Consider the following 25,868-nt stretch of genomic DNA (forward strand, 5'->3'; position numbering starts at 1 on the left):
TGTGCCCGCGCCTCCGCCAGGGGGCGTGCGAGGCGATGAGCGTCGGAGGGCGGGACCAATAGGGGCGGGGCGAGAGCCCGGCAGGGCCAATGGGCCGGCGAGAGGGGCGGGGCGGAGGAGCCGCGGGGCCAATCGAGCGGCTGGGCGTGCGCAGGCGCGGAGCGGAGGCTGGTGCCGGGACCATGAGCGGCAGCGCCGATCCCGACCCCGCGCCGGCGGCCCCCGCGGCCCCGCCAGGCCCCGCCGAGGGCAGCAAGCCCAGCCCGGCCGCCGTGGGCAGCGCCGGGCCCGGGGCGGCGCCGGCCGCGGGGGGCGGCGTGGCGCGGGCCACCGAGGGCTGTGCGGCCGGCGGGAGGGGGCCCGGTGAGTCGCGGTGGGGGTCGGCGGGGGATGGGCCCCGGGCGCGGGAGCCCCGCGGGCCGCCCTGAGCCGCTCTGGCCGGGGCAGCGGCGTTCGGTGGCCGCGGGTGTCCCGGGTCCCGCTGAGCGGGCTGTCCCGCAGTGCCGGTGCGGGCGGGGCGCGGCGTTCCCGGCGCTGACCGTGCTGTCCCGCAGTGCCGGTGTCCGCGGCCGTGGCCGCCCCCCCGGACGGGGCCATGTCCAATGGCGTGTACGTGCCGCCCGCGGCCAACGGCGACGTGAAGCCCGTGGTGTCCACCACGCCGCTCGTGGACTTCCTCATGCAGCTGGAGGACTACACGCCCACGGTACCGACACACAGGGCGGCTCCGGCGGGACGGGGCGGGACGGGGCACGGGGCAGCCCCGCGGTGCCGGGACACGGGGCGGCTCCTGTGCCACGAGATACAGGCTGTGGAAACGCTCCCACGGCGCCGTGGAGCTGTTCCAACTCTTCCCTTGGCAGATCCCGGACGCCGTCACAGGGTATTACCTGAACCGGGCAGGGTTTGAGGCCTCGGATCCCCGCATGTGAGTGCCCGCGAGGCGGGGGGGAGGCGCAGGAACCCCTCGGGGGTCGGCAGAGGGTCCGCCGGCCCCTCCGCCTCGCCGACACGGGCCCTGTCCGCAGAATTCGCCTGATCTCGCTGGCGGCACAGAAGTTCATCTCAGACATCGCCAACGATGCGCTGCAGCACTGCAAAATGAAGGGCACGGCCTCGGGCAGCTCCCGCAGCAAGAGCAAGGTGAGGGCCCCGAGGGGAGCGGGGAGCCCTGCCGCCACCCAGTGCGGGAACACGGGGTGCAGGAATCCCAGAACCTGCACCCCGGGGGTCACGGTGGGTCCCTGCAGGTGGGGAGGGGCTGGGGGGGACACGAGGCAGGGCACGGAGCTTGTGGGCACACTTCGGTGCCCTCCCACCCCAGCAGTGGCCGCAGCTCTGGGCTTGGGGAGGAACTGGAGTGAGGGGTCCTGGGGACCCTCCTAGTGCCATAGCTGGGGTTCAGGGGCTCTGCAAGGTCAGTGGGGTTGGGTGCTTGCTGTCTGGGGATGTCTGAGGGCACAGAGCAACAGAACACGGGGAGCTGGGAATGCCCTAGTGCTGCCCAGCAGCTCCTCTGGGAGTGGGACACGCCTGTCCATGCACCGTGGGGGTCCCACAGCCCTGTCTGTCCCTGCTGTGACCCCTGCCCCGTGTCCCCCAGGACAAGAAGTACACGCTGACCATGGAGGACCTGACACCGGCGCTGGCTGAGTACGGCATCAACGTGAAGAAGCCACACTACTTCACGTAGAGCACGGGGAGCTTGGGCAGTGTGCAGGGGTCATGTCAGTGCCATTAAACACCTCACAGGGTTTTGTGGGAAGACAGCCTTGCTCCTATGCCTGCATCCACAATTGCTGGCCCTGGCCCTCCGCATGCTGCCTCCCCTCTGCCGGTCACAGGGGGCTCAGTGCTCCCGACAGTGTGGAGCAGAGTGGGGTAAAGGGGCAGGGACTACCCAGCACCCTTCCTCCTCCTTCCCCAAACAGCCCCTTCTCTCCCACAGGGAATACCCTGGGGGCTACACAGGCAGCATACAAATCAGGGACGGGAGCCTGAGCCCGCGCCTCCTGCAGCAGGCACCTCCCGAGGGGCCCTGTGCCCCTCTACCCTACCTGTGCTGGGTACCAGAGGGTTGCTGTGGGTGGTGATTTGCCTCCAGGGCTCTGTGGGCTGCAAGCCAGCACCCTATCAGTCCAACCCCACCCTCAGTCTGGACCTCCCCTGTGAGTCCCAGCCCCCCAGTCACTCCAGCCCCCCACCCCCAAGTCCCCCCGTTTCCCCGCCCTGTGCCCCAGCAGCTGGTTCCATACCAAAGGTTTATTTGGTTGCCAGTGGCCATTCTGGGGCCAGAGGGAAGTGGCCAGTGAAGCGCGAAGCGGGGGCAGTGCTGGGCACCACAGGTGGCCTCTCCTGGCCTGCCCCTTCCCCCCCAGCCTTGGGGGGCTGAGTCCTGGGTTGGGCTTTGCCCAGCAAGGGGGACAGGGGGCCCCACAGCTCCATCCCCCAGCAGCAGGGCCGGGCCACACGCCATGCCCTGGGGTAGGGGGGCTGCACTGGACCGGGGGCTGCCCAGGGGCTGGGTAAGGCTGCCCTGCCGAGGGGCTGCCCTGCCGAGGGGCTGCCCTGGGCGGGGGGCTGGAGCCTGCAGAGCTCCAGCGCAGGCAGTGCCATCTGTACCGTGTGTCCGTGGCTGGCTCAGGGTGAGGGGTGTCCTCTGCTCCCCCTGATTCTGGGGCTAAAGGCACTTGGGGGTGGCGGGGGGCGCAAGGCAGCACTGGAGGGGGGAGGCCCCTCCTCTCTACTTCTCCTGCATCTTCTCCAGGATGGGCACGATCATGTCGAACTTGGGGCGCTTGGCCGGGTCCTCGTTCATGCAGATCTTCATCAGTTTGCAGATGTGGGGGGAGATGCCAGGGGGGATGGTGGGACGCAGCCCCTCCAGCGCTACCTGCAAGCAGGAAGAGGAGCCCGAGTCAGGACGGGGACCTGGCCTCCACAGGCAGGGACACCTTCCACCTGCCCGACCGAGTGCTTCCACCCCCCTCCAACCTGGCCTTAAACACTTCCAGGGATGGAGCAGCCAGATTTCTCTGGGCAACCTGTGCCAGGGCCTCACCACCCTCAATGGCCAGAACTTCACCCCTAACTGACCCAAATCAGTTCCTTTGCCCCTCCACCCCCTCACCTTCATACCGATCTCCATGTTGGACAGGTCAGCGAAGGGCACCTCACGTGTCACCAGCTCCCACAGCAGCACCGCGAAGCTCCACATGTCAGCTGAGCGCCGGTTGATCTCCTCTGGTTTCTTCTGCAGGGCTGGGGGATGGCTGGGGGCTGAGTGGGACTGGGGGTGAGGGGGATGCTCTGGGGGGGCTGGGAACTGGGCACTCACCTTCGGGAGCCACCCAGGCTGGGGCGTACATCCGCCCCGGGCACTGGAAGGAGAACTTGACGTCGGCCATGCTGATCCGTGCCGTCATGTCCTCATCGATCTGGGGACAGAGCAGGCAGTCAGCAGGAGCCCCCCCTGGCCTGAGAGCCCCCCTACCCTGGCAGAGGGGCTGTGTCGCTCACCATGACGCTGCGGCTGTTGAGGTGGTGCCGTGGGATGAGGGGCTCCAGCGTGTGCAGAAAGGCCATGCCGCGCGCAATGTCGAAGGCAAACTTCACCGCCTGCATCTGGTCCACCACAAAATCTGGGAAGGGCGTGACGGGGTCAACCCACCCTAAGCCCAGCCAGGGCTGTGGCTGGAGAGGCCCCTGCTGCCCCCAAACACATCATCCCCCAGCACTCACTGGTTCCCTCGTGCAGGACGTTGTACAGGGAGCCGTAGGGCATCCAGTGGCTGATGACAATGGGGTGGGGAGCTGGAGGGGCCTGGCAGGCACCCAGCACGGGCAGCACATTGGGGTGGGAAAAGATCCTGCAAGAGAAGTGACAGCCCTAAGAACAGGAAGGGGCTGACTGCACGCCCTCGTCTGCCCTTTGCCATCCCCCAGGGCCTCCCAGCCCTCGGCCACCACCCTGGAGCATTCCTGGCCCCACAGAGCTCGGAGGCTCCTGCCTGCCCCACACTCTGAGAGCTGCTGCTGGCCCTGAGAAGGTGCCCTGGTCACATGCTGGTGGGGATCCCAGGCACAGGCCGGGGTGGCTCCAGGCGTGTGCAGCTCTCACCGCAGTTTTGGGTACTCCTCGTTGAAGTCCCGGCTCTTTCGTGTCGTCCAGTCCCGGATCCTCAGCATTTTGATTACGATGTCATTGCCCTGCCAGCGCCCCTTCCACAGCTGGAGGAGGAGCAGAGACACAGGCACCGTGAAAGGGGTGCAGAGGCCCCAGCATCCCCAGGCCCCTGCGTGGGGCTCTGGAGCGCACAGGACCAAGGGTCCACAATGAGAAGGGAGCCCCTTGAGCTGGGGAGGAGCTCCCTCCCTGCACCCGGCCATGGGACTGCAGAGCGGTGCGCCCAGCAGGGCCAGGACACGGCAGTCTGCACAGGCACAGCGCCCACCTGGGGCTGAGAGGGACCCACCTCTCCTGACTGGTTCTCGTTCAGTTTGTGGCTCAGGCTCAGCTGCTTGAAGTCAATCCCGGCGAGTTTGTTCAGGGTCCCATTCCCTACAGTGGAAGGGGGATGAATGCCTATGACTTCTGGATCCAGGAGGCAGTGCCAGCAAGGCACAGGGGACCCATGGCACCCCCCAGGGGACCCCCAGTCCTTACTGGGCCGGGTGCGGGTTGTGCCCTTCCAGAACGTGTCCTTGTAGGGGATCTTGGTGAGGCTCTGGCCCAGCTTCTCAGCACGCTCTGCAGAGGGAGGAGGAGGAGGGTGGCACTCAGAGCCTGCTGTGGCTGGCTGGAGACTGTGTCAGTTGTGGGGTCCTGAGGGACCCTCGTACCTTTCAGGATCTCTCGCAGTGGTGTCTTGGCCTTGTCTGTGGGGGTCTCACCATATTTGTTAGCAATGCTGACCAGGGCCCCGCTGCCCACCAGGTCCTGTGGCAGCAGGGAGCAAGGACTGTGGTTTGTGATCTCCCCTCAGTCCCCCTCCCACCCTGCCCTCCCTCCTGCCCTCCCTCCTGCCCGTGCTCACCTCAGCCACCTGCTCGTGTCCCCAGAAGCAGGCATAGTGCAGCGGTGTGTTCCCATGCTCATTCACTGCATTGATGTCTGCTTTGAACTGCATCAGCTGGGGACACGGGACAGCCCCTGTGAGCCCAGGACTGTCCCTGTAAGCCCAGGCAACAGCCCATGAAGCCAGAACATCCCTCATCCTCCTTGTGCCTTGCCCTGGGGGATGCAGGGGCAGCACATTGGGAGCTGTAGGGAGCGGGCTGAACTGATGTGGGGCTCAGAGGGATTTGGAGGAGTTTGTGAGGAGTGGGGAGCTCAGGGCTGCTGGGGGGATGCCAGGTGTTCCTGACAGGTGATGAGGGGAGCGAGTCCCACAAGGAGTGTGTGGAGGGCTACTCAGGGGGTGGCTTAGGGCAGGTGCCGGCACAGGGGCCAGGTACCTTCTGCACGATGTCGCGGTGGCCGTGGCTGGCGGCCAGGTGCAGCGGGGTGTCATCGCCGCGGTTCATGACGTTGATGCGGGCCCCGCGCATGATGAGCATGTCCACCACGTTGGAGCGGCCCTCGCGGCAGGCCCAGTGCAGGGGGCTGAACCCATGGTCGTCCCTGCAGGGTGGCGGGGGGCTGTGCTCAGCTGTGCCCCTGGCCCGGGCATCACTGGCATCATTCTCAAAACACCAGCGGCAGGGGCGAAAGGGCCAGGTTGAACATCCATCCCACTCCCACCCCCACCAGGGCCCCACCAGCCCAGGCCAAATCCTGTCTCCTCCAAGGCTGAATCACAGCTGGATCCTGTCCCCATCCCCCCACTCCATGACCAAGTAAGGGAGGAGGTGGCAGCCAGGCCTTAAATGGAGATCAAGAACTGGCAGAGGGGCTGCTGCGGCCCCAGCGCCCCTCCAGCCTTGGCTCCCCCCAGTCCCAGCCCCTCTCCAGCCCCCTGGCACAGCAGACCCCATTTGTCCCCACCATGGCCCCGCAGGCAGGGGCTACCCAGCACAGAACAGTTCCTTGGGCACCTTCTGTGGGTCTGGGAAAGCTCCGTGTGCCTGGACCCCCAGGAGGGGCAGGGAGGCATGACCAAGGGAGGCCATTTGTCTGGAGCGCGTCCGGAATGCCAGAGCCGTGGCCTGGCCGGGGTCACGCTGCGGGGTCATGCTGCGCCAGCTCACACACTGCAGGCAGATGCTCCCAGCCCCAAGCCTGGCCCAAACGTGCTCCTGAATGGCTGTGAGCACACGCTGGACCCCACGGTCCTGCAAGAGCCCTCACACGGGCCGTGGGGAGCAGAGCCCTGGACACACAGAGTGGCCCCCACAACTCCCAGCCCAGCGGTCCCAGCCGTGTGCCCACACATCTGCCATGGTGCTGCCCAGAGAGGGGATGGGGACACGAGGACAAGGTCAGTGGACACAGCCACCACCACGGGGACAGGGGAGGTAGCCCCAGCCCAGCTGATCCCCGGCTGTGGCCCTGAGGAAGTGGCCAGAGGATGTTTGGCCTCGTGCCTCGGCGATGCGGTAACTTCCTCCAGCGGGGAGGAGCTGCGTCCTGCCATCTGCCGCCTGCCTTTCCACGGAGACCGGCGGAAACCAGCGCCCAGCAGAGCCCCCAGCCCTGCACAGCCCCGCTCACCCCTGGTTGAGGTCGTTCTCGGTGTTGTCCAGCCACAGCCGCACGGCCACCGCGTTGCCCTCCCGGCACTGTGTGAAGATGTCGTCCATGGCAGCTGCGGGGGGGACGTGGGTAAGGACATGGGGACGGAGCCCTGATCCCCCTCGGCAGGGAGAGCCCTGGAACTCAAGTACAGGAGCCTCCCGCCCCGTCCCTGAGCCCTCCCGCCCGTCCCTGCAGCTCTCCAGGAAGCCGCAGGCAGGCTGAGGTCAGGGCTGGAGCCGGACCCGCAGCCCAAGGGGAACGTCCTGGGTGACTCCAGTGGGGCCGTGGCCACCCACAGGAAACCAGGCTGGCACCCCCGGGCTTATCACCGGGCACAGCCGGCCCTGGTGCCCACAGCTCGGGGGGCAGTGAGGCTGGGGGAGATCAGCACCGTCAGGATGGGACCCCACAGATCTGGTGGGGGAATGGGGCTGGGGTAGCTCAGCATCCCTGGCACGGGGTCCTGCAGTCCCATGACCCTCCTGACCCACTTGGCTGGGCCTGACATGAGCCATGCTCAGAAAGTGGGACCCCAAAGCCTCGTGCATGGAGGACCCCATGGACATGGAGGATCCATAGACACCCCAACTCAGAGCCAGGCACTGAGCTCCCTCCTGCTCCCCGTGTCCCCCTGAGCCCCTGGCTGCAAGCGTGGGACCCACTGCCCAGCGGTCTGTGATGCTGAGCAGGGACATACAGTGTCTCACAGTGTGGGGACAGTCAGATTGAATATGGCATGCCCAACATGCACCCATCGGGGCTCAAACCTGCTGCTGGAGGATCCCCCTGGACCTGATGCCCACCCAGACACAGCAGGACCATCACCAGCTGCCAGCAGCTGCAGCTGTCCCCCAGGACCCTGCCTGCACCCCTTGGCCCAGGCAGCTCCAGAGGGGCAGATGCAGAACCCCGGATTTTTGCCAGGGTCTGATACACCCCAGAATGGCCCCAGCACACCCACAGCAGCATTGGCCCTGTCCCGGCACCAGAACACCCACACTCCCGGGCGAGATTTATCCCCACCCATTTGGGACCACCTCTTGAAAAGGGGTCCCCAGGACATGCCACACTAGTCCCGGCCCTGTGGGACCGCACCCCGCAGTGATGACACCCCATCCTGGCTCCACCCTGTCCCCTGCTGTCACCCACCGCCTCCTACACAGTCCCGCGGGGCGGGCCGACCCCAGCCCTGCCCGATGGCAAAGCGCCCACCTCGGCCTGCTCAGCGCCCGGGGCAGGGGACAGGATGAGGAGACACGGTACCCCCGTGTTACCCCAAACCAGCTGCTAGGGCCCCGCTCTGCCCTGTGGCCCCATCAGTCCCTCCCCTTCAGCCCCCAACCTTCCCCTGTACCCCAACTCTCCCCTGTACCCCCAACCCACCCCTGTACCCCCAACTCTCCTCTGTACCCCGATCCCTTCCTGCACCCCCAACCCTCCTCTGTACCCCCAACCCTCCTCTGTACCCCCAACTCTCCCCTGTACCCCCAACCCTCCCCTGCACCCCCAACCCTGCCTTGTACCCCCAACCCTCCCCTATACCCCCAACTCTCCCCTGTACCCCAACTCTCCCCTGCACCCCCAACCCACCCCTGTACCCCCAACTCTCCTCTGTACCCTGATCCCTTCCTGCACCCCCAACCCTGCCTTGTACCCCCAACCCTCCCCTATACCCCCAACTCTCCCCTGTACCCCGATCCCTTCCAGCACTCCCAACTCTCCCCTGTACCCCCAACCCACCCCTGTGCCCCCAACTCTCCCCTGCACCCCCAACCCTTCCCTGCGCCCCCCACCCCTCCCCTGCAGCTCCGGCCCCGGCCCCGGCCCTGGCTCCGGCCCCGTCCGGGCTCCGTCCGGCCCTGCCCCCGCTTCGGGTCGCCCTCAGCCGCACTCGCGGCCTGCCGAACCTGTCCCCGCTCGGTGCGGGCGCCGTCCCGCCGTTACCGGGTGCGTGTCCCGGCGGCTCCGCAGGGCGGCGGCTGCGGCGGGCGCGCGACGGCGCGGGGGCTCCGCCCCGAGAGGGCGCCCCCTGCCGGCCGGAACCCGCCGGGCCGCGGCTCCGCCACACGGCTCCGCCACACGGCACCGGGCGGGGCCGCGGGCGGGGCGGGGCCGCGGGCGGGGCGGGGCCGCGGGCGGGGCGGGGCCGCGGGCGGGGCGGGGCCGCGGGCGGGGCGGGGCCGCGGGCGGGGCGGGGCCGCGGGCGGGGCGGGGCCGCGGGCGGGGCGGGGCCGCGGGCGGGGCGGGGCCGCGGGCGGGGCGGGGCCGCGGGCGGGGCGGGGCGGGGAGCGCTGCCGGGCGGGCTGGACGCGGTCACGGGGCGTGCCGACTGACCGGGGGCGCGGCTCCCGGCCGGGGCGGAGCGGGCCGCCCGCGGCACCGCCCGCGCAGCCCAGGGCCCCGCCCGGTCCTCCGGGCCGCGAGGAGGGGCTGTTCCCGCGGCCCTCCCTGGGCGGGAGCACGTGCGTCCCGGTACCGAGCGAGGGTCCCCGCTCCATGTTCGTGGAGCAGGGCTGGAACGATGCAGCGGAGAGCGCCGGGGCCGGCCGGCCGGTAAGCGGGCGATGCGGGGGCGGCGGGCCGGGCCAGCCCGGGCGCGGGGACGTTACCGGGCCCCACTCTGCACAGGACCCCACGGAAGAGGCGGCTGCCCGGGACCGCTCGGGACGGTGAGGCGGCGCGGAAGCGGCCCCGGAAGCGGAAGAAGACCGGGGGGCCGCCGGCCGCGGCGGGGGAGCTCTCGGCCGGTCCCGACGAGCCCCGGCAGGCTGGGCAGAGGCCGGACACAGGTACCGGGACGGCTCCGGGGCCCGGCGACAGGGGAAAGCCGCCTCCGCGCCCTGACCCTCCTCTCGATGCCCCCAGACGGCCCGGCTGAGCCGGCGGAGGAGCCCGGGAGGCCGGCGGGACTGAGCCGTAGGCAGCGGCGGAACCGGCAGAAGCGGCAGCGGCAGCAGGAGCCGCCGGCGGGGTCGGACGGGGAGCGGGGCTCCGGGCCGGGCCCCCCGGACCCGCCGGGCCCCGCGGAGGCTCCGGCGGAGCCCCGCTCGGGCCGCTCGGCCGCGCTCCGCGCGCGGATGGAGGAGCGGCTGCTCGGCGCCCGGTTCCGCTACCTGAACCAGCAGCTCTACACCGGCAGCAGCCGGGACGCGGCGCGGCTCTTCCGCGACGACCCTGCCGCTTTCCACCTCTACCACCGGGGCTTCGAGCGGCAGGTGCAGCGCTGGCCCGAGCGCCCGGTGCAGCGCATCGTGCGCTACCTGCGCCGCCGGTGAGCGGGACGGCGGGACCTGGCGGGAATATGGACCGGGGGGCCGGGAGCGGGGCCGAGAGCTGAACGGAGAGCCGGGGCATGGACCGGGAATGGCCTGGGGGCCGTGAGCGATGGGGCCCGGGAGTGATCAGAGGACCGGGAGCGGTGGGGGCAAAGGCGCCGGGCCCGGCCGCTCTGAGCCCGCCGTCCGTGCCCCAGCCCCGCGTCGCTGGTGGTGGCGGATTTCGGCTGCGGGGACTGCACGCTGGCCGCCAGCGTCAAGAACCAGGTGCACTGCTTCGACCTGGTGCCGCTGAGCCCGCGGGTCACCGTCTGTGACATGGCCAAGGTACGGGGGCAGCCCCGGGGCGGGGAGGGCGGGCACGGGGGACCGGGCCCCCGAGGGTCCCTGCGGAGGGGGGGAAGCACGGATGCGCTATGAAAGCTGGGTGTGTGCCTGGGGCACGGCTGAATCCACGAGGCTGGGCAGTCTGGGGGCGAGTCCCAGCCCCATCAACATCGCCATCCTCCTCCTGCTGCTCCCGGGGGTGTGCAGAGCGGCTTCCAGGCCAAGTCATCCTCCTCCTCCTCCGGGGCTGTCCCGGGGTGGGCAGGTGCCGCTGGCGGCTGAGGCGGTGGACGTGGCCGTGTTCTGCCTGGCGCTGATGGGCACCAACCTGCAGGAGATCCTAGGGGAGGCCAACCGTGTGCTCAAGCTCGGGTAGGCAGAGGTCCTGGGGCCGCGGGGGATTGGGGCAGGGATGCTGAGCGGCGCCCTGGGGGTGCCTGGGCAGCCTGCTCAGAGCTCAAGTGACCGCAGGGGGACCCTGCTGGTGGCTGAGGTGGCCAGCCGCTTCGAGGACACCCGAGCCTTCCTGAGGGCCATGACACAGCTGGGCTTCAAGACCATCTCCAAGGTGTGTGCCTAGGGCTGGGCGCTGGGAGCACCAGGAACCAGGGAGCCCAGGGACGGGGGGTCCTGAGGCCAGCCTGGTGGAGCAGACCAGGGGCTGGTGAAAGTAGATGGAGGTGGGAAGGATTGGTGCGTGGGGGACTGCAGATGGGAGAACGGGGGATGCGTACACACAGGGGTGAAGTCCTGGGGGAAGGTTTGGGGGTCCTGGAGACTGGGGGGGCACGCTGTGGTAGCTTGGGATGCAGGTTGGGTGGGGTGCTAGGGCTGGGGAGCGGTTGAAAGGGGCCTGGAGCGCACTGGGACTGCAGTGCAGGGCCTGGAGGGGCTTGGGGGTCTGGGGCCTGGAGGAATTGTGGTGTGGGGTTGGTGGTGGGTGTGTTGGGCATTTAGAGGAGTATGCTGGGGGCCGGGGCACTCGGCCGCACAAGGGCTTTGGAGCCAGGGTCTGGGCACAGTGCGGGTCTGGAAGGAGGCGGGGGGGCCCCGGGGTTCTTTGAGGCGGCATTGAGTGGTGCTGGAGGGGCTGGGTGGTGGGGCTGTAGTGATGACGGCGGCTCCGGGCTGCCGGTAACAGAGTCGGGTGTCCCCGCGCCCCCAGGACCTCTCCAGCTCCTATTTCTACGTGTTGGAGTTCGCCAAGACGGGCCCGGCCCGGCCCGGCCCCGCTCCCGGGCTGCGCCTGCGGCCGTGTCTGTACAAGCGGCGGTGACCCGCGGGGCGGGGCGGGGCCACGGCCGCTGGCCCCGCCCCCCGCGCGAAACCACCAATAAAACAGCTGCTTCCTCAAAGCGACGCCTGCGCGTCCGGGGGGGCGGGGCTACGCCTGCGCGGTGCGGTCGGGCCTGCGCGGCGGCAGCGCCCGGGACCGGTACCGGGATGTCGGGGCCGGGCCCCGCCGGGGCCAAGCTCGACATCAACCGCGCTGGCGTGGCCGAGCTGGAGGGTGCTCTCAGCGGCATCGGCCGCCGCCGTGCCCGCGGTATCGTCCGCAAGAGAGAGGTGCGGGGGGGGGAGCGACGGGGACGACGCCCCGCGCTGAGCGACCCGGGCCGGGACCCCGAGGCGGGGGTGGCCGTGGCGGTAGCTGTCCCGGGGCGAGGGCCGCGGGAGGAGTGCGGGGGCGACAGCGCTGTTTCCGTGCTAATAGCCGGGGTAGGTGGGGGGCCGGGATCTCCGAGTCCCGCCCCAACCCGCGGGGCCGGGCGAGCGCAGCCGTCCCCGGTGCTGCCGGGTCCCGGCAGCGCCCCGAGCCCGAGCGGGGAACCGGGGGAACGGGACTGGCCCCGCGCCCTGACGGCTTCCGAGCGCCGTCACCGGCGATGGTGGGTCGCGACCCTGCGGCGAGCGGTGCCCCGGCCGGGAGCGGAGGGAGCGGCACCGCGGGCCCCAGCCCTAGCCCGGCGGGCGCGGCAGCGGCAGCCGTGCCCTGATGCCACAGGGATGGGCAGCGCCGCGGCCGGGCGAGGCGGGGCCGGGAGCATTTGGCATGTTGGGGGCTCGAAGAGGAGGTGGAGGGGTGGGTGTCCGAGTGCTGTGGACACACACGCTCGGGAACACCGGGAGGCGGGAGGGCAGAAAGCGGTGATTCAAAGGCAGGGTGGTCTGGAGCTGGGCCTGTCCCGGGCGGTGCTGCTACTGCAGCCCTTCGTGGGGAGCAGCAGCAGCGCCGTCAAACGAGCCCTGCCGGCTCAGAAGGGCCAGTCGGGCCCTTCCCGGGCCATGCTGGTTGTCTGTCGAGTCCTGCCCCAGGACAGCCTGGCCTGCCGGGTTCCTCCCATGGCTGGCGCTCCGGGAGTCGTGCAGGGTGACGGGAGGCAGCTGATCCCAGGTCGGGGCCGGGCAGTGCCCGGGGTCCCGCGGGACCGTGGGTGCCTCACGTGTGTGTATTTGCATGTGTCCAGCTGTTCCCCTCCCCTGGAGCTCCCCATCCTGCTCATCTGGGGGGCACAGTGCTCCTGCCCCAGCTGGCAGCTTTGGGTTGCTGCCCCCCTTTCACAGTGCTGGGACTCTTCCCTGCGGGGCTGCTTGGGCAGGGGGCTCTGGGAGCAGGAGGGATTCTGTTCTGGGCAGGGCTGACTTCCCTCCACGCAGGAGCTGAAAGGCTTCACTTGCTTGGATGACCTGCTGCATGTCAAGGGCATTACCACACGCATCCTGGAGCTCAACAGCCAGCGCATGACGTGCCGGCGGTGCCCCGGCCCCGAGGGGCCCCCACGGGCCAGCCCCACTCCCCTGGGGGACAGTGAGGACCACAGGGCACCTGCGGCACAGGTAGGTGCAGAAAGGTTCCCGCTGCCAGGTGCGAGGACGAGGGAGGAGGTCTGGCTCTGGGGGGGCTCAGGGGAAGCTCGTGGGGAGCAGAGAGAGCTGCACGTGGAGGATTGTGGAGGAGCTAGGGGTTTTGGTTGCCCTGCAGCTGCTGTTGGGTGGAGGCCCTGTGCTGCAGGGCCCTGGCTCTCACTGGCAGCCATCCAGCAGTGCTCCCAGCCCCTGCCCCGCTCCTGGTCTCCAGCAGGAGACTGAAGGTCTCTCCAAGCTCTGCTCCAAGGCTGGTGCAGAGTCAGCCCTGCTGCCTGCCTTTTCCCTGCTCAGGTGGTGGCTGAGGAGGAGGAAGAGGAGGACGAGGAGGAGGCGCCAGGGCCCTGGGAGCCGGAGCGCCCCTGGAAGCGTACCCCCAGGTCCAGAGCAGACCCTGATGGTTCTGGGGGGCGGGGACCACAGGAGCCCCCCAGGACCACCAGGGAGGAGGAGGAGGAAGAAGAGGAGGAAGAGGAGGAGGAAGGGAGCTGCTGCAGCGAGGAGGGGGAAGATAGCAGCAACATATACCTGTACTACACGCTGGGAGAGCGGTGGATCGACTACCTGCAGCGCACTGGGGACGGGGGGCTGCTGCGGCACCTGCGCCCCAAGGTGCCCGGGGGCTGGGCTTCCCTGGGGCCTGGCTGCTGGGGCTGGGCAAAGAGATGCTGCCCCAGTCCCCCGTGCAGACCCCTGCCCTGCATGGGAGTCCTTAGTCATAGGGTGGGGGAAGGAGGTGCTAGCCCGGTCCCCAGCCCTGGCTGGCCCTGGTGCAGCCCCCCTGACCTGTGTGGAGGTTCTTTGTTGCTGTATGGACCCTGAAGGGAGAAAGCAGGAGCAGGTGGGGGGTCTGTCCCATAGCTCTGGGCAAGGGGCCTGCAGGGGTCAGTTCTGGGCGGGTGGCCTGTAGGGGTCTGTAAGGATCAGCTGTGGGTAGGGGGTCTGCAGGGGTCTGCCTGGGTTTCTCCAGCCACTCCAACCTGCTGTGTCCCACAGATGAAGCGGAAGTCAGAGAATGGGCCAGATGGCCGGGCCTTGTCCCCTGGGAAGAAGCTGTGCAAGGGCTCTGACTATGGCAGGTGAGGAGTAGGGGGACTCTTGAGTGCAGCTGGTGAAGGGTGTTCTGTGTGCTGGGGCAGCACGTGGCTCCTGCTGCTCTCCCCAGGAGGATGGTGGAGCCACTTGGGTTGAGCAGGGGTTGGCCAATCCAGCCCTGACCAGTTGTTGCCTGTCTGCTGAGTAGGCTGGGCTGCATGTCTGGATGAGGGGTCATCAGGGTGGGAGCATGGAGAAGGGGTCAGTGGGGTGGAGCTCCCACTGGCAGGAGCCAGTTCCAAGAGGCTCTGGAGCACTGTGGCCTGGAGCAATGCTGGCATGTGCCAGCTGTGCCATGGCCTCACCTGTGCCTGGTGTTTCTCCCAGGACGCTGGGTCCCTGTACGCCCAGCCCCACGACCACCTTTGGGGACCTGCGCAATGCCAAGGTGGGGCAGGCCCGGCGCCGGTGCATCCCCTCGGTGGCCCCTCCACCTGAGCTACAGGACTGGCTCCGCACCTTCCAGGTACGGCTCACCTGGTGGCTCCAGGCAGCCTGGGTATGATGGGAGGGAGCTGATGCTGAGGGATCCCCACTATGGGCAGGGGGTGAGCTCGCAGTGGATTTTGGGTAGTTTTGCTTGTGTGAGGAAACACAGAGGAGGTTTCAGCCCTGGCCAGGTGTGATGTCACCTGTCACACAGCACCTGTGGCCCACCAAACTCCCACCTGCCTCGGGCTCCTGGCCTGGGGCAAAAGGTCTGGCTGCCAGGGCTGGCTGGGCTAGCTGGGGACACAGAGCCAGGGGTCACTGGGGGTCCCCCTGCAGCGCTGGAGCGGCCCTGAGAAGCTGCTGGCCCTGGATGAGCTGATTGACCGCTGTGAGCCAGCGCAGATCAAGTACATGATGCAGGTCATCGAGCCCCAGTTCCAGCGGGACTTCATCTCCCTGCTGCCCAAGGAGGTGCGTGAAGCTTGGGGACCAGGGCCTGGCCTGGCCTGACCCCTCGGTGATCCCTCTGTGACCTTTATGCCCCCACAGCTGGCCCTGTACGTCTTGTCTTTCCTGGAGCCACGGGACCTGCTCCGTGCCGCCCAGACTTGCCGCTACTGGAGGGTCCTGGCCGAGGACAATCTGCTCTGGAGGGAGAAGTGCCGTGAGGAAGGTGAGGGTCCTCCTGGGTGGGGGCTGGGGGCCACCCCAGGCTTGACCCAGGTGAGGCAGCACTGTGTTGTCTCCTGCAGGGATCGAGGAGCCCCTACACCTGCGGAAGCGACGCCTGCTCAGCCCCGGATTCATGTACAGCCCCTGGAAATTCGCCTTCCTGCGCCAGCACCGCATCGACATGAACTGGCGCAGTGGGGAGCTGCGGCCCCCCAAGGTAGGTCTGGGTGTCCCTGGGGACAGGCTCCAGGGAACTGTGGTCCCCAAGGTACGCCTGGGAGTGCCCCAGCCAGGGGCAGACCCTGGAGACCTGAGGGGCTGCTGGGGGGTCCCTCTGGGGACAGACCCCAGGTCACTGATATGGGGAAGCTGGTACAGGATCTGCCATGGGGATCAGATCCGGCTTGCTCTGAGCAGTGAGGGCAGCAGAAATGAGGTCCCCTGAGCCAGGAGAAGGGGGTCCCTTCCTTTGCCCCTGTCCAAGGCCCCATGCGGGGCTGCAGCCAGCCCCAGCACCCAGGGAAGGTGCAGAGTCACAGGGCTAAACTGTGTTCTGTGCAGGGTCCCAGGACCCTGGTGATCTCTCTCTGGGGGTCCCTCCTGCTCCTGGGCAGAGTCCCCACCACCCCTTCTCTTGCTGCTGGGTTTCTGAGCCCCCCCTCCCTGTTTTCCTGTAACACCTGCCCCTGCAGCAGCTGCCAGACAGACCACACACCCCAGCTCTGCTGCCCTGCAGAAGCATCAGGGGCTGCAGGTGATTTGGTCTGCCTTTCCTCCCCACAGCTCCCGCTGCCTTCCCACTGCTCATGGTGTTGGGGGGTCCTGCTGGCTGGGGGGACCATACTACGCTCCCATACACTCCTGTACTCCCACAGGTACTGAAGGGCCACGATGACCATGTGATCACCTGCCTGCAGTTCTGTGGGAATCGCATAGTAAGCGGCTCTGATGACAACACGCTCAAAGTGTGGTCAGCTGTCACAGGGGAGGTGAGTATCACTGTCACCAGGGAAGTGAGTGTGGCATTGTCACCAGTGCCACAGAGGTTTTGGGGCAGGGACCATCTCCCTGTGCTGGGCGCAGGTGGGGCTACACCCTGACTCCTGGGGTAAGTTTGGGCCCTTTATGACAAGGACACGGAGTTGTGCCGCTCCTCTATGCTGTTTCAGGGGCAGGGAGGTGTGAGAGGCTCACTTGTCTCTCATGTCCTGTTCTCCACAGTGTGTGCAAACGCTGGTGGGCCACACTGGAGGGGTTTGGTCCTCCCAGATGAGGGACAGCATTGTCATCAGTGGCTCCACTGACCGCACGCTGAAGGTGTGGAACGCTGACAGCGGTGAGTGCGTGCACACGCTCTACGGACACACCTCCACCGTGCGCTGCATGCACCTGCACGGCAACAGGTACAGCAGGGGCTGGGGGGCTGGGCGAGGGGCGATATCCGTGGGGCTGGGGCTGCTTACCCCAGGCTGCCCTGGCAGCTGGGCCCCAGGTGTCCCCTCACCTGCAGGGTGGTGAGTGGCTCCCGGGATGCCACGCTACGGCTCTGGGACATCGAGACGGGGCAGTGCCTGCACGTGCTGATGGGCCACGTGGCAGCCGTGCGCTGCGTCCAGTACGACGGCAACAAGGTGGTCAGCGGTGCCTACGACTACACAGTCAAGGTGTGGGACCCCGAGAGCGAGAGCTGCACCCACACACTGCAGGGGCACACCAACCGTGTCTACTCACTGCAGGTACAGCCCCACACGCATCCCCTCCTGCTGCTTCCCCCTCCCCAGCTCCCCTGCCCTCCCTGCTCCCTCAGGTACAACCTCGCAGGTACAACCTGCCCTCCCTGCTCCCTCAGGTACAACCTGCTTTCCTGCTGGCTTGCCCTATCGCTCCCCTGCCTTCCAGTCATGGGCACAAGCTGTGCCAAAGGTCCCACGTGTGCTGTAGGGACAACTAGGCTGTGCCAGTGTCATGCAGGGCCCTGTGAGCTTTGCAGGGACATGTGTGCCCTGAAGGGGATGTATCTGCCCTGCAAGGACACATGGACCATGTTTGTGTCCTGTGGGGACAGTCTCTGCCCCCCTGACCCCACTTCCCACAAACACTCCTCCATGCCCCTGGAGCATTTCTACAGTCCAAAAAGCCAAGGGATGTGTGATCCTGTCTCATCTGCTGAACTGAGGTCTCTGGTGGTGCTGCTGGAACTGGGGGTGCTGTATCCCAGACCAGGGGATGCCAGAGCTGTGGGCTGCACCCCAAACCAGGGACACTCCTGTCCTTGGTACTGAGCTGGATCCCTTCTCTGTGGCAGTTTGATGGGACACATATTGTGAGCGGGTCCCTGGACACATCAATCCGCGTGTGGGATGTGGAGAGCGGGAACTGCCTGCACACACTCATGGGGCACCAGTCCCTCACCAGCGGGATGGAGCTGCGGGACAATATCCTCGTGTCGGGCAACGCCGACTCCACTGTCAAGATCTGGGACATCAAGACAGGGCAGTGCCTGCAGACACTGCAGGGTGAGAAGGGATTCCTCACCCTTGGGGGACAGCAGGCACCAGGGGCTGGGACGGGGCAGCTCTCTCCGTTGGGGGGTGGGAGGGAGGGAGCTCCCTGCCCTTGGGGTTGGGCTGGCTGTAAGCTGCCAGCGGACAGAGCGGCATGTGTCCCTGAGGAGCCAGGGCTGGGTGGCTCTGAGGTGCCATGTCACACAGCAGTGCCTCCCCGCAGGTCCCAGCAAGCACCAGAGCGCCGTCACCTGCCTGCAGTTCAGCTCCAAGTTCGTGGTGACCAGCTCGGACGACGGGACGGTGAAGCTGTGGGACCTGAAGACGGGGGAGTTTGTGCGGAACCTGGTGGCTCTGGAGAGCGGGGGCTCCGGGGGGGTGGTGTGGCGCATCCGCGCCTCCAACACAAAGCTGGTGTGCGCCGTGGGCAGCCGCAACGGCACCGAGGAGACCAAGCTGCTGGTGCTGGACTTTGACGTGGACCTGAAGTGACCCCGGCCAGCCCGGGGGTCCCGCGGGAGGGGTGGCCCCGGCGCAGGCGCTGGCCCCCGCGGGCAGGACAGAGGGGAGGCCGGGCCGGGCCTTATTTATATGCGCGGGAGTGCCCGGCCAGGCTGCAGGAGCATGTTTTGTACACAGAATATATCGATTTATTTCTGTACTGGGGCTAGTGCTTACCTGCCCGAAGCCCTGTCGGGGACCCGCAGCTGATGCCTTCTGCCCAGGGGCTGTAGCGGGGAGAGATGAGGGCAGGCTCTCCCAGGGACCCCACACACACACACGCCCTTAGCTGGTGGGCACTGACCTGGCAGCACCTGACATCTACCCCCCTTGCCCCCTCACCCTGCCCTGAGTGCCTGCTCTGCACCAGCCAGGTGTAGTGAGAAGGTTCAGGGCCCCACAGTGTCCCGGTGACCACGGTGTGCCTGCAGGGAGACTTTTGTCTCACATTTAGGTGCAATTCCCTGGATTCCCAGTTGTGCCATGGGCTCCCCCAGCACAGCCAAGAGGAAGCAGGCCAGGGTTCTGGTGCCTTCCCCATGTGTCATACTAAGCCATTACTGTGAAAATGTTTTATTGGTACTCACAGTCCACTTCCCAGAAATCCACAACCAGGAGGGCTAGGGGGGCCTTCCCCCTGTTCCTGTGCCCCCCATCCCTGGTGCCCGGCACAGCCCAGCCGCTGCTCGGGGCGCTCGGGGCCCAGCGCAGATGCTGCTCCAGCCCGGGGCTCCATGCAGCAGGGATGCAGCCGCTCCGGCCGGTACGGGGCCGGGCTGCTGCCAGTCGCGTCCGACGGCCGCGGGGAGCTGCGGCCAGCTGCTGCTACGTGCCGGCGGCGGGAGCGCCTTCCGAGGGCTCCGCGGGGCCCGCCGCCGACTCAGGTGAGGCCGGCGGTCCGGATGGCCCCGCTGGAGCCCCGTGCTCGGCGGCGCGGCGCTGCAGCAGCGCCGGCACCAGCCCCACGTAGGCGCCCATCAGGCGGTGGTTGGCGCGGACCAGCCGGGCGGCGCAGCTGTCCAGGCACGACTCCTGCGGGGGACAGGGCGTCAGGGGGCGGCGGACACCCGGCCTGCGGCCCCCGGCCTGCGGGCCCCGCGCCCCGCTCACCTCGCGGCCCGTGAGCAGCCGGTAGTTGAGGTTGCAGACGCAGTGGCGGAAGCAGAGCTCGGTCATGCGGTTGTAGACCAGCAGGAAGTCCCGCAGCTGGGGAGCAGGCGCGGGTCACACCGGGCGGACCGCTCCGGGACCCCCGAAACCCACCGCGAGTCCTGGCGTGCCCCCCGACCAGCCCGAGACGCCCGGGTCCCTTCAGAACCCCACCGGTTCTCCCGCGAACCGGGCACCTCGAGGTCCCACGGCCGGAGCCCTCGGGACACGCCATCCCACCCCGCCGACAGCCCCGGCACCACCCATGAAGGGCTCGCGGGACACGCCGCCCCCCCGGCCCGAGGCTCACGCTGCGGAGCTGCTGCCGGTGCTCGGCCGCCGGGTCCATCCCGGGCCCGGGCCGGGCCCGGTCCCTCCGCTCCCGCGGGACCACCCGCCGAACTCCCAGCGACGTCACTTCCGCCCGGCTCAGTGATGACGCCACTTCCGGCCCCCTGACGCCACTTTCGGCGCGTCCGGGCCGAGGCGGAGCGGGAGCGGCGCGGGGGGGCCCGGCGGGGCCGGGGCGCAGGTGGGGCCGGGGGCGGACCGGGCAGGCCGGGCAGGGTGAGCGGCCGCGAGGCCGGTGGAGCCCGGCCGGGAGAGCTCCGGGAGCGAGGCCGGGGCCGCCGCCGCCCGCTCGGGTCGGTTCCGGCAGGAGCGGCCCCCGGGGGTTCCCTCGGAGGTCGGTCCCGTCCCGGGGCCTTGCCGTGCGTGGCTGCGGACGGGTCCGTTCCGCCGCTGCCCCCGCCAGCCCCGGAGGCTATGGGACTGCGGGCCGTTCTCCGGCGAGGATGGCCCTGGGCGGTGACGGCCTCTGCCCGCGGGGTTCGACCCTAGAGCTGGGCCGGGCCCTGTGCCCGCCGGGGAGGGGACAGGTCGCGGGTAACGGGTTCTCGGGAGTCCGCCCCGGGCCCCGCCTGCTGTGGAATGTGCCCGGACCGGTCCGGGCGCAGCGGGGCCCCCCCGCTCTCCTGCGGACGTGGCTCCGGGCGCCCTCCTGGCCGGGGCCGTGCTGAGCGCCGCCAGCGCCGCGGTCTCGAGCGGGGTCTGCGGGGATCCCCGGCGGGGTTTGTGAGCGGGAGCACGGCGTGCGGCCTGAGGGGCGGGGGAGCCCAGGAGTCCGGGCGTGATGGAGTGGGAGCCGCGGTGGGGTCGGCGCCTCTGGGTTGTGTCACACTGCGCGTCCGTTCTGGGAGCCGGGGTGTCCCGAGGGGCGGCCGAGCCGGGCTGGGCAGCGGCTGCAGGAGGCCCTGCGCAGGGGGCAGCGTCTGCTCGGTGCCAGCAGCTGCCGACGTGGGCCCCTCCCTGCGCTGTAACCTCCTGCTGTCCCTGCATGGCCCCGCGGGTACTGCTGGTGCCCCGGCCAGGCGGGGGTCCTGGCCCCAGCACCACGTCTGTGTCCCTGCAGGCCCTGAGGATGTCAGACGGGATCCTGAGCAAGGCAGCCACCATGGAGATCCCTATCAGCAGCAACGGGGACACCAGCAGCCTGCCCGAGGACGATGGCCTGGAGCAGGTCCGGGGCTCGGGAAATCCGGGGGTATTTGGGTCTGTAGCAGGGCTGTGCTGTCTCTGCATCTCAGCCCCCTGTGCTCCTGTGCCCCCCAGGACCTGCAGCAGGTGATGGTGTCAGGACCCAACCTGAACGAGACCAGCATTGTGTCAGGTGGCTACGGGGGCACAGCCGAGGGCATCATCCCCTCTGGCACCATCAAAGGTACTGGGGCTGCCTTGGGAGGGAGTGGGACCATGGTGGGACAGAGGGGCTCAGCTCCCCTCAATGCCCCTGCCTCATGACACAAGGCTGTGCCACGGCCTAGCCAGGGCGCCTCCTGGGGGGGCTCGGGTTCTGTGTGGGGCTGTGTGCTGATGGTAGGGCAGGGGCTGCTGCCCCAGCTCTGCTCTCCTTGAACTGGGTTGCTCCCCATCACAGGGTGGGGTCTCTGCTAGGAATTTCCATCCCCTTGGTCAGGACATCCCTGTAGGATTCTGAGTCCCTGCTGTGCTGGAGGATCCCAGGTTTGTCCTGGTCCCTGTGCAGTGGGAGCTCTGGAGTGTGCTGGGGCTGAGGGGGAAGGGAGGGGGCCCTGAGCCCACACCCTACTGACCCCTTCTTGCTGTCCCAGCGGGGCCAGCTGGGCTCTGCACCCCAGGAGACCTGGGACCACTGTCCTTGTTCCACGCAGAGCTCTCCCTGAGGGTCCCCCCAGGGCTTGAGAAAGGTCCATGTGGGCAGAGAGGGCGAGTGCACCTCTGTGTGCTTCCCCAGAGCACCGCCGCCGCTGGCCCGGTGTCCCTGTGTCTGTGTCCCCACATCCCCACCCTGACACCAGGCCTACCCAGCCCTTGGGGTGCAGGGGTTCCTGCCCAGGGCCCAGAGGTGGGGGGTTCCTGGGCTGGGGGAGTCCATCTGTGTGGCTGTAGCCGTGTCTCTGAGTTCCAACGCTCACCTGCTGCCGTCGCTCTCCCGCTGCTGCCCGCCCGCGCACTCGTCCCTGTCCCCTGCCCCCCATCCCCTCTGCCCTGGCTACCCTACTGTCCTGTGCCCTGTGCCCCCACCCTGTCCTGCCCCACCCTGCTCGGCCCCGCAGCCCCCCCGTTTCCAGGCTCTCTTGTCCACCCTCACCCCCCCCGAGGACCGTCGGTGCCCCCCAGCGCGCCCGCTGCCCGCAGGATGGCCCGCCCGGCCGCGGCTCCCGCAGGTACGGCGCCCTCGCTCCGCCCCGGGCGTCCCGTGGCTCTGGGGACGTTGGTAAGAGTCCCCATGGCGGCTGCATCATGGCCAGAGCCTGGTACTGGTCCTGATCCTTGTGCTGGGACAGAGGACAGCGCTGATGGGCCCAGGGTCTCAGAGGTGGGTCTTGGCCAGGGGGGCCCACTCTGTCCCTGAGCCCACCTGAGGGACTCCCAGTGCTGCTGGGCAGTGTTCCCCCCGTGTCCAGCCTGGTGAGGGTAGTCAGCAGGATGGGGCAGGGCTTGGTGCAAGTAGAAATGGCTGGGCTGGGGTCTGTGCCCTTGCATGGGACCCTCAGGGGGGTTAGCAGGTGCAGGGCCCTCACTAGGATGCCTGTGAGCCAGTGCTGGGCATATGTGGAAACAGCAGCTCCAGGACAAGGCTGGGGCTGCCCGGTCCCCATGGCTGCTGCCCTTCTGGAGCTGTTGCCAGGTTCCTATCCCTGTCCCTGTGCCAGGCCCCGGGCTGCACCCACCACCCCCCGGACCCCCAGCCGGTGGAGAGGAGGTCGTGCGTGGCATTGCCGTTGAGAAATTTGACATTGTCAAGAAGTGGGGGATCAACACCTACAAGGTGAGGGGTGAGGGGACACCGGCGGGCCTTCCTGTCCCCCTCCCACAAGCAGCTGCTTTTGAAGGTGTTTAGGGGACTCACGTGCCTTGGGGCCCCCGTCTCCCCCTGCTGCAGTGCACCAAGCAGCTGCTCTCGGAGCGGTTCGGCCGGGGGTCCCGCACGGTGGACCTGGAGCTGGAGACCCAGATCGAGCTGCTGCGGGAGACCAAGCGCAAGTACGAGAGCGTCCTGCACCTGGCACGGGCACTCACGGCCCACCTCTACAGCCTCGTGCAGACCCAGCATGCCCTGGGCGACGCCTTTGCTGACCTCAGCCAGAAATCCCCCGAGCTCCAGGTGTGCTGGGGCTAGGAGGACATTGGAGTGAGGGCAGGGACACCTGGGTACCAGGGCTGGAGGAGGATGGGGAGTGCCGGGATTTGGAGGAGGCACCTCGATACTAGGGCTGGGGGGACAGGGGTAGCTGGGGCTTGACACTGGGGTTGTGGGGGTCAGGACTTGGGGGGTCACACTTGGATACCAGGGCAGGAACACAATCTGCACAGGAGTGGATGTTGTGCTGGTGCTGGGCTTGGTGGTGCTGCGTCATGGTTTGCCTTGGTGGTCTCAGGGGGCTTTTCTCCCAGCACCCTTGATGGAGGGGAGTGGGGATGGGATCCGTGGCCCCTCACCATGCCCCCATCCCTCTGTCCCCAGGAAGAGTTTGGGTACAACGCAGAGACGCAGAAGCTGCTGTGCAAGAACGGGGAGACGCTGCTGGGCGCCGTCAACTTCTTTGTGTCCAGCATCAACACCCTGGTCAACAAGACCATGGAGGACACACTCATGACAGTCAAGCAGTACGAGACGGCCAGGTGGGACAGGGAGCTCGGGGGGCTCAGGGCTCCTGGGGAGGCCTGGAGGCAGGTCAGTGATGGTGGGGGTGCTGTGCAGGTTGGAGTATGACGCGTACCGCACGGACTTGGAGGAGCTGAGCATGGGCCCGCGCGATGCCGGCGCCGTGAGCCGCCTGGACGCCGCCCAGAGCCAGTTCCAGAGCCACAAGGACAAGTACGAGAAGCTGCGGGCAGACGTGGCCATCAAGCTCAAATTCTTGGAGGAGAACAAGGTGGGTGTAGGGACGGGAGGTGCGGGGTGGGGATGGGGGCACAGGAATGGGAGATGCAAGGCAGGTTGGGCATGCAGAGGAGGGGTGTTTGGGATTGGGATGGGGGGGAAGTGCAAGGGTAGGAGGGACAGGGATGGGGTCCCTGCAGGGATTTGACAGCCACGTTGGATTTGTCGCTCAAGGACGCGAATTGGGTGGAACAGGCAGTGCAGAGGGGGAGGGGTGGCGCTCGGGGGGTCTCAGAGGGCTTTCCAACCCTTTTCTGCACTTCTGGGGTGGGCTCAGGCCCCCCCAGTCATGATCCCTCCTCCCCACCCCCAGATCAAGGTGATGCACAAGCAACTGCTGCTGTTCCACAACGCCATCTCTGCGTACTTTGCTGGGAACCAGCAGCAGCTTGAGCAGACCCTCAAGCAGTTCAACATCAAGCTGAAGACCCCCGGCGCCGAGAAGCCCTCCTGGCTGGAGGAGCAGTGAGCCCCCTGTGCCCCCCCGGATGGAGGAGCACTCATGGACCTCAGTTGTAGCCGGGGGCTGGTGGGGGCCACAGCCCAGGCCTGGTCTTGGAGGGGGGGCCACCAGGTGTGGGGAGCTGCCAGTGGGCTGGGTCCCCCCTCATCCCACAGCCCCTCCTCAGGGCAGGATGCAGCAGCTCCTCGGCACAGACCCCACACTGCAGACAGCTGGAGCCCCCCCTGCCCCTGATATTCCCAAGGGGGCTCGCTGGGCTGCTGCCCCCAGACACCCCACTCACCTTGGGGTGAGCCAGGACCTTCCACTGTACCCCCTCTGCCTCCCCGGGGCAGGATGAGGGTGCACCCCTCCCAGGCCCACTGCCAGCTTCCACCCAGGGAGCCCCCTGCCCTGTGGCACAGTGGAGCTGGGTGGGGGTGGCACCGGCACAGCCAGGCCCCCCCTGTGGAGGGGAGGGGCTGCACCTGGCACCCAGGGGGCTCCTGCTCTGCCCGCCAGTGCCAGGGACACCTTGGCCCCCTCCAGGCCGTTCACAGGTGTTTCCAGCCTGGCTGCTCATGCACTCCTGATTCACAGAGAGCTGCACCCCTAAAGACCCCCCTGCTTCCCCAGGGCTGTGGCATCCTGGGCTGGGCTGGTGAGGGGTCCCTGTGCCCTGCTGCTAGTGGCAGCGGGGAGTCGCTGGCCAGGCACAGGTCCCCTGGAACCCTGGGAGAGGACAGGGGGCTCCAAGCAGGGACCAAACGTCAGTGGAGGCACTGGGGGTGCACGCGTGTCCATGCATGTCCGTGTGCGGGCAGACGCGTGTCCCGGGACTGGGGCACCTGTGCTGCACACAGGGGGCTGGGGTCCTGGCCAGGGTCCACCCCCACCCCATGAGGGGCCCCCCGCCTACCCCCGCACTTGGGCACTTTCTCCTGAGACAAAACTGTTGGTTTTTCTTGCTCATTAATTTAACTCATAATTTAATGTCGGGATCCGACTTCCCCCTGCCCCGCCCTGGTGACGGTCTGACCCCCCAAGCCCCTGACTTCTGTAAAACCCCAATAAATGGTACAGATCAGTGTGCGCCGAGCTACAGCGGGACAAGGAGGGGCTGCACCCTGCGGGCTGGGGCTGCCAGGGTGGGTGGGAGACGGGGGCATGAGCCCCACCAGGGTGAGGACTCTGACAGAGCCCTGGGGCAAGGGGGACTGGCTGCTACGCGTGGGGCCCTAGGCTCGGAAGGGGAATGAGTGGGAGCACGGGAGAGATGGCTCTGGGGTGAGCAAGGGGCTTGGGGGGGCTTGTGTCTGGCAAGGGGAGCCACCCCTTGCTCCAGCCCCGTGGCACCAGCATGAACCAGGACCAGGTGGGAGTAAATGGGGACAGGATGGGGGGCACCGCAGCGGGAGGCTGGGTGGGATCGGCCTGGGGGTCATGGCACCATCGCCACTGTCCCACTGGTGGCACTGAGAGCTCGAGAGTCCCACAGGATGGA

The 25,868-nt window shown here is 68.1% G+C and overlaps 6 protein-coding genes across 8 annotated transcripts; 4 read left to right on the plus strand and 2 right to left on the minus strand.

The window, feature by feature from the left end:
• Positions 1-182: 182 nt before the first annotated feature.
• On the plus strand, positions 183-1,751 carry TAF10 (TATA-box binding protein associated factor 10; the record flags this gene model as incomplete). The annotated part of the gene is made up of 5 exons (XM_084201402.1): positions 183-363; positions 555-706; positions 864-928; positions 1,029-1,143; positions 1,604-1,751. 5 exons carry the CDS (start codon positions 183-185, stop codon positions 1,691-1,693), a joined length of 603 nt encoding a protein of 200 aa, XP_084057528.1. The 3' UTR covers positions 1,694-1,751.
• Positions 1,752-2,260: 509 nt separating this feature from the next.
• On the minus strand, positions 2,261-8,742 carry ILK (integrin linked kinase). 2 transcript variants are annotated; one of them, XM_084226373.1, is made up of 13 exons: positions 8,584-8,742; positions 6,653-6,746; positions 5,458-5,623; positions 5,037-5,132; positions 4,843-4,939; positions 4,667-4,750; positions 4,476-4,561; positions 4,121-4,230; positions 3,742-3,869; positions 3,520-3,641; positions 3,338-3,437; positions 3,131-3,261; positions 2,261-2,893 (listed from the first exon to the last, which is right to left on the minus strand). In XM_084226373.1, the coding sequence occupies exons 2-13, from the start codon at positions 6,739-6,741 to the stop codon at positions 2,744-2,746; spliced, it is 1,359 nt and encodes a 452-aa protein (XP_084082499.1). In that variant the 5' UTR covers positions 6,742-6,746; positions 8,584-8,742; the 3' UTR covers positions 2,261-2,743. The 2 variants fall into 2 exon arrangements, with proteins under 2 accessions (XP_084082499.1, XP_084082500.1); XM_084226374.1 differs by having other exon boundaries at positions 8,621-8,679.
• Positions 8,743-9,030: 288 nt separating this feature from the next.
• RRP8 (ribosomal RNA processing 8) lies at positions 9,031-11,605 on the plus strand. Its single transcript, XM_084226580.1, has 7 exons — positions 9,031-9,229; positions 9,305-9,465; positions 9,542-9,947; positions 10,149-10,278; positions 10,544-10,650; positions 10,750-10,846; positions 11,444-11,605. The coding sequence occupies exons 1-7, from the start codon at positions 9,198-9,200 to the stop codon at positions 11,552-11,554; spliced, it is 1,044 nt and encodes a 347-aa protein (XP_084082706.1). The 5' UTR covers positions 9,031-9,197; the 3' UTR covers positions 11,555-11,605.
• Positions 11,606-11,687: 82 nt separating this feature from the next.
• Positions 11,688-18,475, plus strand: LOC311166545 (F-box/WD repeat-containing protein 7-like). Its single transcript, XM_084226579.1, has 13 exons — positions 11,688-11,844; positions 12,937-13,116; positions 13,438-13,755; positions 14,140-14,222; positions 14,566-14,704; positions 15,007-15,141; positions 15,220-15,343; positions 15,423-15,559; positions 16,218-16,331; positions 16,564-16,745; positions 16,853-17,078; positions 17,648-17,858; positions 18,070-18,475. Exons 1-13 carry the CDS (start codon positions 11,722-11,724, stop codon positions 18,336-18,338), a joined length of 2,241 nt encoding a protein of 746 aa, XP_084082705.1. The 5' UTR covers positions 11,688-11,721; the 3' UTR covers positions 18,339-18,475.
• Positions 18,476-18,918: 443 nt separating this feature from the next.
• Positions 18,919-19,936, minus strand: TIMM10B (translocase of inner mitochondrial membrane 10B). Its single transcript, XM_084227225.1, has 3 exons — positions 19,807-19,936; positions 19,458-19,553; positions 18,919-19,379 (listed from the first exon to the last, which is right to left on the minus strand). The coding sequence occupies exons 1-3, from the start codon at positions 19,843-19,845 to the stop codon at positions 19,173-19,175; spliced, it is 342 nt and encodes a 113-aa protein (XP_084083351.1). The 5' UTR covers positions 19,846-19,936; the 3' UTR covers positions 18,919-19,172.
• Positions 19,937-19,956: 20 nt separating this feature from the next.
• Positions 19,957-25,457, plus strand: ARFIP2 (ARF interacting protein 2). 2 transcript variants are annotated; one of them, XM_084227223.1, is made up of 9 exons: positions 19,957-20,028; positions 20,908-21,015; positions 21,108-21,216; positions 22,091-22,201; positions 22,691-22,806; positions 22,921-23,142; positions 23,503-23,660; positions 23,740-23,914; positions 24,236-25,457. In XM_084227223.1, exons 2-9 carry the CDS (start codon positions 20,917-20,919, stop codon positions 24,389-24,391), a joined length of 1,146 nt encoding a protein of 381 aa, XP_084083349.1. In that variant the 5' UTR covers positions 19,957-20,028; positions 20,908-20,916; the 3' UTR covers positions 24,392-25,457. The 2 variants fall into 2 exon arrangements, with proteins under 2 accessions (XP_084083349.1, XP_084083350.1); XM_084227224.1 differs by lacking the exon at positions 22,091-22,201.
• The last annotated feature ends 411 nt before the right edge of the window (positions 25,458-25,868 follow it).

Source organism: Fringilla coelebs (assembly GCF_963513975.1).
Source record: "Fringilla coelebs genome assembly, chromosome: 2".
NCBI lineage: Eukaryota > Metazoa > Chordata > Aves > Passeriformes > Fringillidae > Fringilla > Fringilla coelebs.

Coding starts and splice junctions, on each gene's coding strand:
- ILK (XM_084226373.1), bottom strand. CDS start 6,741: ATGGACGACATCTTCACACAGTGCCGGGAGGGCAACGCGGTGGCCGTG. Junction 5,133..5,457: donor ACCGCGACATCGTGCAGAAG/GTACCTGGCCCC, acceptor CCGTGTCCCCAG/CTGATGCAGTTCAAAGCAGA. Junction 3,642..3,741: donor CGTCCTGCACGAGGGAACCA/GTGAGTGCTGGG, acceptor CGCCCTTCCCAG/ATTTTGTGGTGGACCAGATG.
- RRP8 (XM_084226580.1), top strand. CDS start 9,198: ATGCAGCGGAGAGCGCCGGGGCCGGCCGGCCG. Junction 9,230..9,304: donor GCGCCGGGGCCGGCCGGCCG/GTAAGCGGGCGA, acceptor CACTCTGCACAG/GACCCCACGGAAGAGGCGGC. Junction 10,651..10,749: donor AACCGTGTGCTCAAGCTCGG/GTAGGCAGAGGT, acceptor AAGTGACCGCAG/GGGGACCCTGCTGGTGGCTG.
- LOC311166545 (XM_084226579.1), top strand. CDS start 11,722: ATGTCGGGGCCGGGCCCCGCCGGGGCCAAGCTCGACATCAACCGCGCT. Junction 13,117..13,437: donor ACAGGGCACCTGCGGCACAG/GTAGGTGCAGAA, acceptor TTCCCTGCTCAG/GTGGTGGCTGAGGAGGAGGA. Junction 15,344..15,422: donor GGAGAAGTGCCGTGAGGAAG/GTGAGGGTCCTC, acceptor TGTCTCCTGCAG/GGATCGAGGAGCCCCTACAC.
- TIMM10B (XM_084227225.1), bottom strand. CDS start 19,845: ATGGACCCGGCGGCCGAGCACCGGCAGCAGCTCCGCAGC. Junction 19,554..19,806: donor ACCGGCAGCAGCTCCGCAGC/GTGAGCCTCGGG, acceptor CCTGCTCCCCAG/CTGCGGGACTTCCTGCTGGT. Junction 19,380..19,457: donor GGCTGCTCACGGGCCGCGAG/GTGAGCGGGGCG, acceptor TGTCCCCCGCAG/GAGTCGTGCCTGGACAGCTG.
- ARFIP2 (XM_084227223.1), top strand. CDS start 20,917: ATGTCAGACGGGATCCTGAGCAAGGCAGCCACCATGGAGATCCCTATC. Junction 21,016..21,107: donor AGGACGATGGCCTGGAGCAG/GTCCGGGGCTCG, acceptor TGTGCCCCCCAG/GACCTGCAGCAGGTGATGGT. Junction 22,202..22,690: donor CCCGGCCGCGGCTCCCGCAG/GTACGGCGCCCT, acceptor TCCCTGTGCCAG/GCCCCGGGCTGCACCCACCA.